Here is a 14,861-nt window from a genome sequence, read left to right on the forward strand (position 1 = left end):
CAGTAGGCTATGACAGACTTCCTGTGTATGTCAGGTTTTAAATATAAATATTATAATTGCAGGCCTATTTACAGCTCTCATGGGTTTTTTTATTTTGACGCTGGGGAGGATTTCCTCTGTAACCGGCTGAACAAGGGGAAGAGAGCTGGGATTTCACAATAACGGGTCTTACTGACAGCAGACTGCTGTAACCAGAGGAAGCCGGTCTGTATAACAACCCTGTCTGTAGCCTAGTGGAGGACTGTCAGTTGTTTTTTTTGTTCGTGTGAGAAGGTCAGGAGTCACAACAATCTCTCAGCTGATGCTGTTTGCGTGTTAGTGATGGTGTGAGGAGTCGGTGAAGGGAGACTCATGCGCAAAAATGCGAATTATTCTCCCTTTGCTGTGTGTTCTGTGCGCCACAGCGGTCCACGGCATTTTTGACGGAACCTGTCCCAGAAAAGGTAAGACACCAGAATCAATTAATAATTTATCCTGACATGAAGTTTGCTCAGGTATTGTCAAAATTAGGACAAGTCAAAAACTCAATTCATTTTAAAAGTAATTGTAAGGTGTTTTTGTTTGCTAAGATGACCTTAATGTCCCCCACGAGAGCTATTCAGATTTGTTTTGATTTTTTGACTGGAGATAAGATCAATCACAGTAGCAGCCTGCTTTGATAGCAGTTTAAGCACAGCGCGACTCATAGTTTAGTTTAGAATTTCACATCACATATTTACAGAACTTAAAGTATGCTTGTTTCTAAATATACATTTAAATATGTATTTAAATTATCTGTATTGCCATTCTGTGTCGTTTCACATCGAAATCACTGTTTTGTAAAGCTTTTGTGGAAGCTTAGAAAAAAATGTTCTTCATACTATAGCCTATAACCTGTAGGCTATTTACAGTTTTTATGTTCAGACCCTGAATTAGTTTTTTCTAAATTCAGCATCTGGCTTCATTGGCAGTATCTACAAATAACCATATGCTGCCAACTCTCAGCTCACCAATCAGCATCTACTATAAATGTGTTTTTTAGCCTTGGTTGTGTTTGTTGTACTGGACTACAAACTTCTGGGAGAGAGGGAATAAAGATCATTTTACTTTGGTGTCATAATTTCTGCACTTTATAATAATTATCCAAATAGCATGCATAGGGTCAGGCAAATTCAAAATGTTGGAATAAGTGTAAATGTTTGAAACCTAAAACCAGTTTTGTCTATAGAGAGAACAACGACCTTGTTCTTGACACTGACAAAACTATCTAACTAATAGTTTGGTCTAACTAACTAACTATATTGTGCTTATCTGAGAGATAAGCACAATCAAAACAAATCCTATGTACCTGCACTGTCCTTTACGTATAAATAGCAATAAAATCTCTTGAAACTTGAACCAGTTCTACAGTAATAGATTTCTATATCTGATTTCTAGGCAAAAAAGAGAGGGAACTGGGAATGTGGGGGCAATAGAGAGAAAGTGTGTTTTGCACTGCAAGGGCAATGGGCTTCTGACGTCAAGCCTGTCATGTCCAAACAAGTGGCATAAACAGCTAAGGCATTTGTGTGAGTTTTGAATGCAATCAGAAAATCTGCATACTTAGGGGACGGAATATAAATAAGTGAGAGATTGCACAAAAGGGCATGATTTAGGACTGAAAAAGAAACAGTAAAGAAGAGAGATTTATTTAAAGAGGAAGTTTAAAAAGAGTTGCACATTTTGGTTATGCAACGTTGCATCGTATCTGTGCTGAGCCCAGTGAACTGCAACCAATACTCATTCTGTACAAAATGCAGTCTGAATGTGCGATGTCTTGAAAGTCTTGAATTTACACACATACACAATTCAAGACAGACAAAACACACATTGGTTTATATTCTATAAATCTTGTTTTTCGTTTTTCTGTGCAGACCCTCCCCCTGGTGTGTTGGTTTTATCCCCGGGCAGTTCGTTGGTTTTGACCTGCAGCGGTCATGTGGAGGTGGATGGAGTAAAGGTCAGCATGGCCAGACAAGGCTCAAACACCAACAGAAGAGGGAGATCTTCTGATTCAACCCCAACAACCACTGTAAACATTAGAAGCAACACTGAAGTTTTGATGAAAAGTGACAAACATACTGTGGAGAATACTGTAAGTGAGGGATACCACCCTGACCTGGCTGATGCGGGAGAAAACAGAAGCCTCGGGCATACAGCTACAGGATACACAGCTTCTCCCACCACTCACACAGTCTGGCAAACCAGTGTGAGCAGACTGCTAAAGGACGAATCCGACTGGGAGGCTAAGGAAATGGATGGCGAGAGCGATTACGAGGAGGAGGGGGAGGAAGGGAGCAGAGTAACAAGAGGCATAAAGTCAAGGCTACAGTGGAAGTGGAACAGTAGGACAGTGGGAAAAGGAGACAGAGACTGGGGAGAAATCACATTTGAGAGGAGAAGGGCGTCACTGTCTCTGTCCTCAGTAAGACTGACAGACTCTGGGAGGTACAGTTGTTATCACAGAGGCAGAGAGAGGTTCTCCTTAAAAGTAAACGTTGCAGGTGAGTCACAACAGCAATGAAGTTGTAATGGATGATTGAAGTTATATGTGTCAATTTGATTTGATCCATAGGATATTTGTCCTTTCATTGTCCTAACATATCTTAATTACGTAAGAAAGAAACAAAAACGTTAAGGATTGTTTTCAATACAGTGTGAGTAATACATTGCAAAGTGAATTATGCCACACATTCTGAATGTAAGGACTTTTAGTGTAAATAAAGGACTTTTAGTGTAAATAAAAGATGTTATGCATCAGTGTGACAATAAAAAAGTGAGTAATGATGTATGGGTAGAACATTGAGACAGTTCAGTTATTCATCAAGTCCTTTACATAATGTTATATTATTCATTATTTCCTAAAAAATATTATGTATAGACTCTTTAATAAATATATGCTGGTGGGATGGTGTTTTGCTTTTCTCTGTTTTACATCATTGTTGATCGAATAGCTTTGTGTTTTGGATTGCTGGTTGGACTAGGGAAAAGTGGCATTTTTCATTATTTTTTAAAACAGCTAATCTAAAAAACTATTGACAGTTTAATCTATAACAAAACTAATCGTTTGTTGTAGCCTACCATTGAATGAGAGTGTGATAGTAATTAACAGTGTGGTTGATATAGATATATTTAGGAAAGACAATGACTGACTGACTGATAAATGTACAGTATTACTGCATGTCTTCTATATGTGTCAGATCCTCCAGAGAATCCCAGCCTGTCCTGCTACAAAAGGTCACCCAGCAGTAAGATCCGCTGTGAGTGGGCACCCCAGAAGCCCGTCACTATAAAGCCTAACTGTTACCTCTTACTCAGTAAAAGGTAAGGACATACATTAACACTATAACTCCCCAATTAATAACTTCTAAATATGTCATAGGCTACATGTCTTATACATATGTGTGGAGATGGTAAATACTATTTTACAAAAAACCTTTAACAACATTACAAATTCTGATTTAGATGTTGTTTCTTTTCAGTCCCTGTATCAATTGACCTGTCAATCACACTAGTGTAGGTGTTATAGCAGATCCCAATACTGAAACAACAGAAACTGTTTTTTTTTTGTCATTCTTTCTCTCAGCCCGGCAGGGGCTTTCCGTCGTACACAGTGCTCATACTCATCTCGGCGCTCCCGCTGTTGGTGTGCTCTGGAACACAATTGGGACGAGCTGAGAACCCTTCACATGGCCTACCTGTGTGTTACGAGCATCGCTGGCAACGCCACCAGCGCCCTGCAGCACTTCATACCTATGGACATTTGTAAGTTTTTGCATTGACGGGTATGTCCATGTCACATGTGTGTTTGGTCTGATCTAAGGGTAATTAAAGCACTCACTGTATTCCTTCCTGCTCCCTCAGTAAAGCCAGACCCTCCATCAGATGTGTCAGTTCGACAGGAGGAGGGACAGGAGATGAGGATGACGGTCAGCTGGAGTTTGCCGATCTCCTGGATGCCTCACGACCACTATTATAAACTAATCTACGAGATTCAATACCGACCTCTCAAGTCCTCATTTTGGCAGGTGCGTGCTGGTAGACAAATAGAGTTTTTGAGCAAGCACTGTTGGTGTGTGTGTGTTCACTTTTCACATTTCAGTAGCTCAATGCACTGTTGGCTTTTCTGGCCTGAAACAATTAAACACTTAAGTGACGTCAGTGTGATGTGTGTTTACCTGGATGTCTTTCTGTATGTGTCTATGTGTAGATACATAGGATTGAGGATCGCTCCTACACTATCAGTGATGCAATACCTGGTGTTGAGTACCTGATACAGCTCAGAACTAGAGACGAGTATGATGGTCAGTGGAGTGACTGGAGTACACCTGCCAGCAGATGGACAGGTAAACACACATACACACACACAGAAAAAAAGTATAAAATCAAGCTATTTCAAGATGGGGTCATGCGCTTAGCTGACGCTATGGAAACTTTATATGGTTGTTTTTTTCTGCTCAGGGGCAGGCCGCCAGAAAAGTCTTATGGTTTTAGAGACATGGAAGGGATTAATTACGTGGACCTGTAAATCATTGAACTTTATCGCCTCGGTATTATGTGATCCACCTTGGACACAGACAAAAGTAGTCATGGCAACCTGAAGAGGAAAGCCTCCTGTTTCCTTCCCACATAATTAGGGTTTTCAAAAGTAGCTAAATAAAACTCTTCCATACTTACATCCCGGTAGCCGTTCCTGTTGTGTTTCTCATCCTTTCTTAATAAATTGACTCATTATGCACAGCATGCATGCAGTATTCTGGATCCTGGGTACATCTTCATAGAGTTGAAAATATTTAGAAAACATTTATGAATGCATCCTCATAGCCTGATGTTCTTTGCAAAATGAAAGTGACACATGTTCTCACTATGTGAAAGTATTTTTTTAACATATCACTCTATACTCATTTTTTCATTCCCTTGAAATCATTTATATCTCTTTGATATGTGTCATTATTTAGGGGTTTCACTTTCTTGGGAGTAAGACGAGAAGATTAATACTCTAATGTCTTGTTGTTTTTAGATTTCATTTTTTCTGCAGATTTTACAAACTAGATTTATGGTGGTAATTAGTGAGCAGCTGGTAGGCATGACTTTTTATATTTGGACAGAGTCAGGATAGCTGTATCTCCCTGTTTCCAGTCTTTCCGCTAAGCTAAGCTAATTATACCTGCTGAAGGTCCATGTTTATTGTACAGACATGAGAGTGCTATTGATCGTCTCTCAGAAAGAAAAGCATATAAGCGTATTTCCAAAATGTCAAACTATTTAAATACTATTTTAAGTAGTTTCCTGGTGGCCTCTGGATGTAAGAAGATGACCATGTAATCACTTTGTTATTAAGTTTGAGACCAGACTGCGACCTTTGTTGCATGTTGTCAACTTTTCTCTCTCCTCTCATTTCGTGTCAACCCTCATCATTTGGTATGTTATCAAATGAAAGTAAAGACTGCCCTAAAATATAGTATCCCATGTCTCAGGATATGTACAGTTCTTCTGGTTCATGATTTTAAATAATTTTCAATTATTTTAATTAATTTACTTTTAGATTGCTTAGATGAAGAAAAGTTAGTTGGTTAAGGTCGATGGGAGAAAAGCAGTCTAAATATATATATCAGGTTTTACATGTTTCTAGGGTTCGTGTGTTTGAAGATAAATCTGTACCAGCATGAGGTGATGAATTTTGTCTTTAATAATTTGAATTTTATTATTAAATTGTTACTAATAGTAGGTAATAGGAATTCAAAAGTTATTTAATAACCGTCCGATAAAAAAGGATTCTGGGTAAAGACTATTCAATGTTCAATGCCATATGCCAGAACAAGGTTGACAGTAGTGGTTAAATGTAAATGGTTAAGTATACTCTGACAGAAGCCAATCAAATCTAATAATGAGATAAACGTGGTATTAAGGCTGTCATCAGAATACAGACTAGGAGCATGGTACACAAATAAAATTGTCTTTAGCATATTCCAGTTTGGGTGTGAAAGCCTGAAAGACTAAGATCAAGGCTTTCGAATTAGTTGTAATTTAGTTTAGGGTTGATTAATAGGCTTGAGTCAAAGATGTGTGCAACTCCACCTCCTCAGCCAGTGCCTTGAGGAATGTGAGTATTAATATGACTGGAGGCAGTGGATTTATTTAAGCTAACACATTCTTCATGACACAGCCAGGTTTAAAGTGCACTTTATTTTTTGCAGTTGTTTACTAGTACATCTTTAGATGACAGAGATCTTATGTTAAAGAGTCTTCTTCTATTTTGTTGTAGGCCTACTATTGCAGAGGTGGTGTTCATATCTATTAGGTTTTAATGTATAATTTTTCTTTTGATTTAATTAGTGGACGGAGGACAGACACTATCTCCATGGAGTTTTGGGATTGATGCCACAACGGTAAGAGTCATCATAGAGAATCCTTACAGTAATGCTACCCTAACACTTGCTGCATACAGTATTTAATGTTGTCCTGCGTTGAGTATCTCACAACGTCTCTTGTGTTCTACCTTCTCTAACTTGCAGTTTCCAGTATACTTAGAAGGCTCTGGTACATATGAAGATGTGTCTGATGGTAAGATGGCTAGCAGACTCTAAAATACTTTGGTTTAGGTGTGTGTGTGTGTGTGTGTGTGTGTGTGTGTGTGTGTGTGTGTGTGTGCGCGCGTGTGCGTGTGTGCGTGAGAGATGGGAGGGAAGAATGAGAGAAGGAACTCTTAAATGTTGTTAGTGCTGAAAGCCCCCTCTGCTCCACTGGTTTTCAACAGGAAGCCATGTCATCATAATAACTGAGGCTCAACAACGAAACATGCCACAGGAAACATGGCTCAACACACCTATCTCACACACACAAACACACACATTCAGTCACACCCCAACACATTCTTGCATTGATGTTATTCAGCGCCATTAAGATTTCTCACAGTCTGCCCCTGTCTTTATTGCAGTTCCTCAACTTTCTCCAACTGGAGTGGCAGTGTCACGTCACATCTTGTGGATCTCCTGTGGTTCACTTGTTCTCTTGTCGGTCATTTTGGCTGCCTACATATTCAGGTAGTGTATACTGTATATATATATATATACAGTGGTGTGAAAAAGTGTTTGCCCCCTTCCTCATTTCCTGTTCCTTTGCATGTTTGTCACACTTAAGTGTTTCGGAACATCAAACCAATTTAAACAATAGTCAAGGACAACACAAGTAAACACAAAATGCAATTTGTAAATGAAGGTGTTAATTATTAAAGGTGAAAAAAAATCCAAACCATCATGGCCCTGTGTGAAAAAGTGATTGCCCCCTAAACCTAATAACTGGTTGGGCCACCCTTAGCAGCAACAACTGCAACCAAGCGTTTGCGATAACGTGCAATGAGGCTTTTACAGCGTCCTGGAGGAATTTTGGCCCACTCATCTTTGCAGAATTGTCCTAATTCAGTTACATTAGAGGGTTTTCGAGCATGAACGGCCTTTTTAAGGTCATACCACAACATCTCAATAGGATTCAGGTCAGGACTTTGGCTGAGGCCACTCCAAAGTCTTCATTTAGTTTTTCTTCAGCCATTCGGTGGTGGACTTGCTGGTGTGTTTAGGATCATTGTCCTGCTGCAGAACCCAAGTTCGTTTCAGCTTGAGTACACGAACAGATGGTCGGACATTCTCCTTCAGGATCTCTTGGTAGACAGCAGAATTCATAGTTCCTTTTATCACGGCAAGTCTTCCAGGTCCTGAAGCAGCAAAACAGCCCCAGACCATCACACTACCACCACCATATTTTACAGTTGGTATAATGTTCTTTTTATGAAATGCAGTGTTCCTTCTCGCCAGATATACTTGGACACACACCTTCCAAGAGTTCCACTTTTTGTCTCATCGGTCCACAGAATGTTGTCCCAAAAGTCTTGGGGATCATCAAGATGTGTTCTGGAGAAATTGAGACAAGCTTTGATGTTCTTTTTTGCTCAGCAGTGGTTTTCTCCTTGGAACTCTGCCATGCAGGCCATTTTTGCCCAGTCTTTTCCTGATGGTGGAGGCATGAGCGCTGACCTTAACTGAGGCAAGTGAGGCCTGCAGTTCTTTGGACGTTGTTGTGGGGTCTTTTGTGACCTCTTGGATGAGTCGTCGCTGCGCTCTTGGGGGGTAATTTTGGGCGGCCGGCCACTCCTGGGAAGGTTCACCACTGTTCCATGTCTTCGCCATTTGTGGATAATGGCTCTCACTGTGGTTAGCTGGATTCCCAAAGCTTTGGAAATGGCTTTATAACCCTTTCCAGACTGATAGATCTCAATTACTTTCTTTCTCAATTGTTCCTGAATTTCTTTGGGTCTCGGCATGATGTGTAGCTTTTAAGGATCTTCTGGTGGACCTTACTGTGTCAAGCAGCTCCTATTTAAGTGATGCCTTGATTGTGAACAGGTGTGGCAATAATCAGGCCTGGGTGTGGCTAGAGAAATTGAACTCAGGTGTGGACAACCACAGTTATAGTGTGTTTTAACAAGGGGGGCAATCACTTTTTCACACAGGGCCATGATGGTTTGGATTTTTTTTCACCTTTAATAATTAACACCTTCATTTACAAATTGCATTTTGTGTTTACTTGTGTTGTCCTTGACTATTGTTTAAATTGGTTTGATGTTCCGAAACACTTAAGTGTGACAAACATGCAAAGGAACAGGAAATGAGGAAGGGGGCAAACACTTTTTCACACCACTGTATATATGGAAAATAGAAATTTTTTTTGGATACATTTATAACATGAGTTAAATAATATTTAGTGGATTACGCAGAGTTTACTCGATTTGAAACCAAAGCAAATTATATCAATCAACTTCTCTATTTTCCATTTCAGACAGGACAGATTTATGTCTAAACTCCAGAGTTTGAGTGTCATCACCCAGTGGGATGACTCTACTCAGCCTCCGCCCTCCACCCCAACACCTCCAAAAGGGCAGGCTCTGGTGACCTTTGCCCCTGTTCATTGCCAAGAACCCCCACTGAGCAAAGTGGAAAAAGAGGAAGAAGACAATGAAGAAGAACAGTGGGTGAAGGAGAAGATAGAAGCCATGCACTTCAACAACACAAGTTATTTTTTTATCCTTAGGGAGTGATGAGCAGGCAGAAAAGGGAATAAAACTACCCAAACCCAGTGTCACAGATGACAAAAGGATAATGGACTTAAGATTGTTGTGGTTCTTCAATGAGCTTCTGTTGAAAGCAAACTCAGGAACAGCTTGTATAGTCTGACTCTCTTTCTATCTCTAACTAATGCCTAAAATACCTCTAAATCCTTCATGTTGTTATATTTGTCTTAAGTCGTCTCTCCTGTGTCTGTGCCAATATAGTGTGTTGATAAACTGTAGACTAGATGTACTAATTATAAGCCTGAGTCTAGCACCACCTGATGTTTGTATATAGTTGTATTAAGGTTTATCAAATATATAACTTGCATCCCTTTCAGTTTCCACATATTCTGTACAAGGTTTGAAAAAGAATTGCCAAAAGCTGCTGTCAAAAGCATTGGAAGATCATCTGTTTTTCATCTGTTTTTTTGCTCCATCTTGAAGGGGGACTTCTGTGCTAAAATATAGTTTCAAGACCTCCATTATTTCAGTTTTGTGTTTACATGTTGCATCTGAAATTAAGTTTAATAAAATCTAATTACCACTCAGCAAGTCTAGGGTCACGTAGATTTCTAGTCTAGAAAGCATTGGGAAAGTGTACACATTGCGCATGGAGTGGAAAGAACAGGGAGTTACAGGCCCATTGGTGATTCACTGTTCTTGCAAGAAATACATAAGTCAGAAAGTTGTAGCCTATAGTTTTTTTATGAGGCTCTACACTGACATGACACTACTATTTTCCTATTGTGTATTCCTTAAATTATTCCCACTTTAAAAAGTGGATTACTTTTATTTACAAAACAACAAAAAATGAGAACTAGTTATCCTGCTACAGTCTGTTATGCTCTCATATGCTGCCACCTCGCGGACACAGCCCTTAATTGCTGGAGGTCGTTTCCATAGCAACAGTAGTTACCAGACCGCAGCCGTGTCGGTAACAGGCGACTATTTTTTTCTGCGTAATATGGCTTCAAACGTTTAAATACCAATGGTATGGTAAATCATTAGACGAACATCTGTAGAGAAAAGATGGCTGGAAAGGGCAGTTTGGCGAAACTAGACGTCGATGTATTAAGTGCTGAACAGCAAGAGAAACTGCAACAGTTCAAGGTAACGTTAACACCCGGGTGGATTTTACTGCGCTAAAAAGCTAACTCTACATTAACGTTAGCTAGCCACAAAGCGCAGCTTGATTTGTATGCTGTTCGTTAACAAGCCTGACATGCATTTTCTTTTGATTGTCAGATTAAAACGAGAATCGACAACGAGCATTATTTGAGGTCGCATCCAGAAGTAGAGGTATTGATAGGCGACTTTCTGAGGTCAGTTAACTTTAGCTCATCTTTTGTTGTTTTTGCTCACGGTGTATGCTGTTAAACTTTACTATTGCTAGTTAATTGTGTTCGAGACTGAGGCGAAAAGAAACCCAACATGCTCAAGCTCTTTCAATGATAAAATAAGTAACAAACTAAGTAATAAACTTATCAATGCCAGCCTTTGTAAATATCTGTAAGAAATCTGATCTTGTTTCTCCTCCTAATCTTAGTGTAGTGCCTCCTTTTCATTGCTAACTATTTAATAGAAGGTATGATAAAAGAAACCAGCAAATAAACAATAGAGGCAACCTTAAGTGAATTACAGATAGTAACAGTAGGTCTTACTGTATTTAGGCTACATGTGTGACAGAAGGATTTTCCCCTTGATACATTGGTATTTCAATATATAAACATCTAAAATTCTAAATAAAATAATAACCAACTATGTGCTTTAAAAAAATGTATTAAAGCATTAGGGACTGTTCATTATTTATTTTAGGCGCCACTGGAGGAGTTTTGGGATCTTTAGTCAAAGTAAACCTGACCCTCCCTCCTCCAGCAATACATTTTGGATGACCCTCCCAAATGATATGGAAAAAAGGGATGACCCTCCCAACTATTTATTGATGCCTTCTGTATTGGTTTGCACTTGGCAAAAACATATAGATAGCCATTGTTTTTTTTACAACCATAACATACATAGCTAAACCTCTGCATTCTCATCTTACGCATCACACTCCTCTGTTATGGTGTGGTGGCCATTTCAGTAGATTTACTCACTAACATTGTGGAAACACAATAAGCATGGAAACTAAATGCACACTTCCTGCATTACTGCATTACTTCAAATACTAAGTTACTCCTCTAGTAAACTAAAACAATAAAACATTGAGACCATTCAGCAAAGCACACTGGGTAATTCAACACTGGATGCTATGGACTCGTCTCTAGGCTTCCTCAGTAATTGTATATTTTAGCATAGGTAAAGCTGCCAAAGCTGAACATTATCCAAATCTCCATTTCTCATGCCCTCCCGGCTTGGTGCAGTCCGTAAGCTTTGACTTTTCAAAATAAAAACTTGCATCTGGTCTGGTGTTTTGGATGTTTTTGAACTAAACAGTACGGCAATCATGCTAATGAATAAAATATTTTTTTCATCAGATGTCTTAGTTACAACACGATGGAGCTAGCAAAGCAGTTTTGTGTTTATATGTGCGAGTGGGATTTATTCAGTTTGGGAAATCCCACGGTCTCTAAAGCTACAGTTCAAATTGTCTGGCTGACTAAACAGGGAGGGACCCATCTGCTAGCGATAGGGGCAGAGACTGAGAGAGCTACATGGAGCTACATGGATAAATATGCACCAAACAAGCCACTTTGAAATGTTGCTGTTCTCACGAATACAAAAGTTGGGTGACCCTCCCCCCTAGATTAAAAAAAATTGGATGACCCTCCCCTCAACAAAGAATAAAAATACATGACCCTCCCCTATTTTCCTCCAGTGGTCCATTCCATAAATACCGAACGGTCCCTTATCAAAGGTTAATGCAAATATGTTTTAAATATGTATGTGACCTATTTTACTATATACAACATCATGTTATTTACCAGAATATGCTTCATTTGCTCAAATCTGACAATATGTATTACTTCACAAACAAATTAACTCAAAGTCTGGGTTGCTTTTAGGTTAATGTGTCTTAAGCCTCTATGCAGCTTCTTTTAAAGAAACAGTCTTTAGTCCCAGATTCATCTGCCTCAGGCAACAAGTATATCTGAGGAATATCTGCATCTCTTATCACTTTTTAATGTTAACTTTTAGTTTTAAAACACTCACACAGTCTCCTTAACAGGTGTCATACTGTAGTTGTGCAGTTACTATTCACATTTCCTGTCCTCTCACAGAGATGTGCTTCTTAAAATGCCCGCTGACATCCGTGAGTTTGCTGCAGGTAAGTTGTATACACAGACACAGACACACACACACACACACACACACACACACACACACACGGTCGATTGTTTTCTATGTCACCTTTGTGTATGATGTAATTTTATTGAGTTGTCCCTTGAAAAAACAACAATAAATTGATCCTACTAACAATTTTCGTCTGTGTAACCAAAGCCCGATATAGCTTATGATCCGTGCCTTAGACCAATGGTTTCCAAAGTGGGGATCAAGGACCCCTGGGGGTTCCAGGGGGTCCCCAGCAAAAAGGGAAATACTTTATTTTCAGTATAATTTCATCCATAAGTAACATAATGACTATTTTGTGTTTAATACACCCTTTTTAATAAAACATCTAAAAGCTAAAATCCTATCAGATGGGGGTCTATGGTCTAATTTGTGTCAGTTTAGGTGTCCCTCACATGAAAAGTTAGGGAACCACTGCGCTAGACCTCTATTGTTTTTTTCAAAAAACAATTTAATCATCAAAGGTGTAGAAAATTAACCTGACTCCGCCAGATGGATTTGCTCGGCATATCCATCTGGGAACTTTCCGTTGGAGAATTTTGGGAAGCGGAAAAATACTGGTTAGCTGATTGGATAAACCATCTGTCTATCACCACCTATGTTGGTGATAGACGGGCCAAATCAACCAATCAGATCAACGATATATCAAACTCTTGCCGAAACCAGTCGGGAGAAGAGCAAAAACATCTTTTCATTTCCTTTCAATGAAGGAATACTTTCTAATGCTACGCTCATCTCATCCGTGGAAGCCGCCATGTTGTTTAGACTGAACAGTCGCTTCTCGTTGCGTCACACCTAAACCCGCCTCAAAACCAACGCTGATTGGTCGGTCGTTTGGCGAACGGCTCCAAATTTTCTTTGTCTCAAGATGATCTGCGAGTGGAAAACTGGAGCTCGCGAGATCAGGACGGTCTCACGAGGCTAGTAGAAAATAGGCCGAAACAAATGCACTTTTGACTCTACGTAGTTTAAATAACAATAGCTAAAAATGTATGTGCCCAACTGCTTTAGGATTTTCTTTCTGAGCCTTTTAAAAAAATAGATCAACTTACATCTAGTAGAAATGAATGGGACTGTGGCCACCGACAGGGAGTGCCACTGACAGGGTAGGGACATCAGAAAATATGAGAGATGGACTAACGCATAGTTGGTTTTTGTTTTTGTTTTGTGTAATTTGTTGACGATAAAAATCTAAAAGAAAAAGCTGAAATAACTCTAGCCTTATCCTTTAAACGGACCCAAGGAAGTGTAGTTGTTGCCAAGGTAGTAACTATTGGGGATCCAAATTAAAAAATACTGTTAACGCACACACGCTTCATTTTACCCACTAACAAGTGTCAATGGTCTTTTTCAGATTACTTCACCAACCCAAACCTCCATGCAGTTATTGGCTCCAAAATGGAAGGAAACATGAAGTGAAACACACCCAGTCACGGTGCTTCTCCTTCGTGTCTTTCATGTATGGACTCTATTTTAGTAACAACAAAGACACATATACATTTGCGTTAGTCCAGTAATTGTTCAATTGTTTGTAGTGTCAGATTTCCTATCATACACGCACAGGAAGTTAGCTAATTGGGAAGATGGTAACGGCTGTTCCTAATGAGTGTGATTAAAGGTTAATGAGAAGAGAATGGCCTATGTGTATTACACACACAGTACACTGCATGCGATTTGTCACATCATGTTGTCACATCACCAATATGATTGCTTGCAACTACCTTTTCCACCAGAACCATCAGTCAACAGTCGTTGTGGTCTGCATTGTGGTCCCAGTTGTTGAGTGGACATACTATAGTAGTAGTAGTAGTAGTAGAGTTTTTCTCTTTTCTGTCTGTCTTCCCTCAAATTCTTTTTCTGATGTTTTATGTCCTGTTCCTTATTTTATATACATATTTATTTTTGTGCCATTGAAAAATTGGATTCACATTTGTGTGGGAAAGAAAAATTATAGACTGTAAAAACAAGTAAAAATTGTATGGAGAAAGTTTACTGACTTTGAATGTCTGAGATTAATGTGGGGTTTTCCCATTGAACTGAATTTAGCATCTAGCTGACATCACACCTGCAACTGCAGTGGCCTTAACATTGAAGGTCGTTCTGTATCACCGCTAAATTTTCAAAAGCTACTGTTAATGGAGCTTTTGCCATGTAGTTATCTTCCTTTGTTTGTTTTTGGCTAGGTCATTTTATTTGGCATAACAGCCATTGCTGTGAATTGACATGATGTATGGTCTAATAAATAATTATCACTTCCTGTTATATAACCTCAAAAATAAATGTACAACTTCTCGTCCAACCAAGACTCATTCCTTTATGATCTACTGTCAGCTTGTCTCTCAACTTTGTGTATCATTGTGTCAGATTTGTTTGGTTTTCTGAAAAAATTAGAATGAAAGCTGTAGTTTCTTCACTCAATAAGAATCCTTCAACAACTTTTATAGGATTA

At 39.2% G+C, this 14,861-nt stretch overlaps 2 protein-coding genes across 3 annotated transcripts; both read left to right on the forward strand.

Moving 5' to 3' along the window:
- The first annotated feature begins 141 nt into the window (after window positions 1–141).
- Window positions 142–9,669, forward strand: il6r (interleukin 6 receptor). 2 transcript variants are annotated; one of them, XM_078252920.1, is made up of 10 exons: window positions 145–443; window positions 1,893–2,522; window positions 3,219–3,342; window positions 3,605–3,783; window positions 3,883–4,046; window positions 4,229–4,364; window positions 6,355–6,407; window positions 6,534–6,582; window positions 6,956–7,061; window positions 8,851–9,669. In XM_078252920.1, the coding sequence occupies exons 1-10, from the start codon at window positions 362–364 to the stop codon at window positions 9,107–9,109; spliced, it is 1,782 nt and encodes a 593-aa protein (XP_078109046.1). In that variant the 5' UTR covers window positions 145–361; the 3' UTR covers window positions 9,110–9,669. The 2 variants fall into 2 exon arrangements, with proteins under 2 accessions (XP_078109047.1, XP_078109046.1); XM_078252921.1 differs by lacking the exons at window positions 6,956–7,061; window positions 8,851–9,669 and adding an exon at window positions 6,776–6,949 and having other exon boundaries at window positions 142–443.
- A 94-nt stretch (window positions 9,670–9,763) lies between these two features.
- On the forward strand, window positions 9,764–14,711 carry riiad1 (regulatory subunit of type II PKA R-subunit domain containing 1). The gene is made up of 4 exons (XM_078252922.1): window positions 9,764–10,231; window positions 10,367–10,443; window positions 12,343–12,389; window positions 13,767–14,711. Exons 1-4 carry the CDS (start codon window positions 10,151–10,153, stop codon window positions 13,829–13,831), a joined length of 270 nt encoding a protein of 89 aa, XP_078109048.1. The 5' UTR covers window positions 9,764–10,150; the 3' UTR covers window positions 13,832–14,711.
- The last annotated feature ends 150 nt before the right edge of the window (window positions 14,712–14,861 follow it).

The sequence above is a fragment of the Sander vitreus genome, chromosome 6, assembly GCF_031162955.1.
Source record: "Sander vitreus isolate 19-12246 chromosome 6, sanVit1, whole genome shotgun sequence".
Taxonomy (NCBI): Eukaryota; Metazoa; Chordata; class Actinopteri; order Perciformes; family Percidae; genus Sander; species Sander vitreus.

Excerpts from the sequence above, each read along its gene's own strand:
- il6r (XM_078252920.1), top strand. The coding sequence starts at position 362 with ATGCGAATTATTCTCCCTTTGCTGTGTGTTCTGTGCGCCACAGCGGTC. Across the intron at positions 4,047-4,228 it reads TCAAGTCCTCATTTTGGCAG|ATACATAGGATTGAGGATCG; the intron begins GTGCGTGCTGGT and ends GTCTATGTGTAG. Across the intron at positions 7,062-8,850 it reads TTGGCTGCCTACATATTCAG|ACAGGACAGATTTATGTCTA; the intron begins GTAGTGTATACT and ends TTTCCATTTCAG.
- riiad1 (XM_078252922.1), top strand. The coding sequence starts at position 10,151 with ATGGCTGGAAAGGGCAGTTTGGCGAAACTAGACGTCGATGTATTAAGT. Across the intron at positions 10,232-10,366 it reads AGAAACTGCAACAGTTCAAG|ATTAAAACGAGAATCGACAA; the intron begins GTAACGTTAACA and ends TTTGATTGTCAG. Across the intron at positions 12,390-13,766 it reads CATCCGTGAGTTTGCTGCAG|ATTACTTCACCAACCCAAAC; the intron begins GTAAGTTGTATA and ends GGTCTTTTTCAG.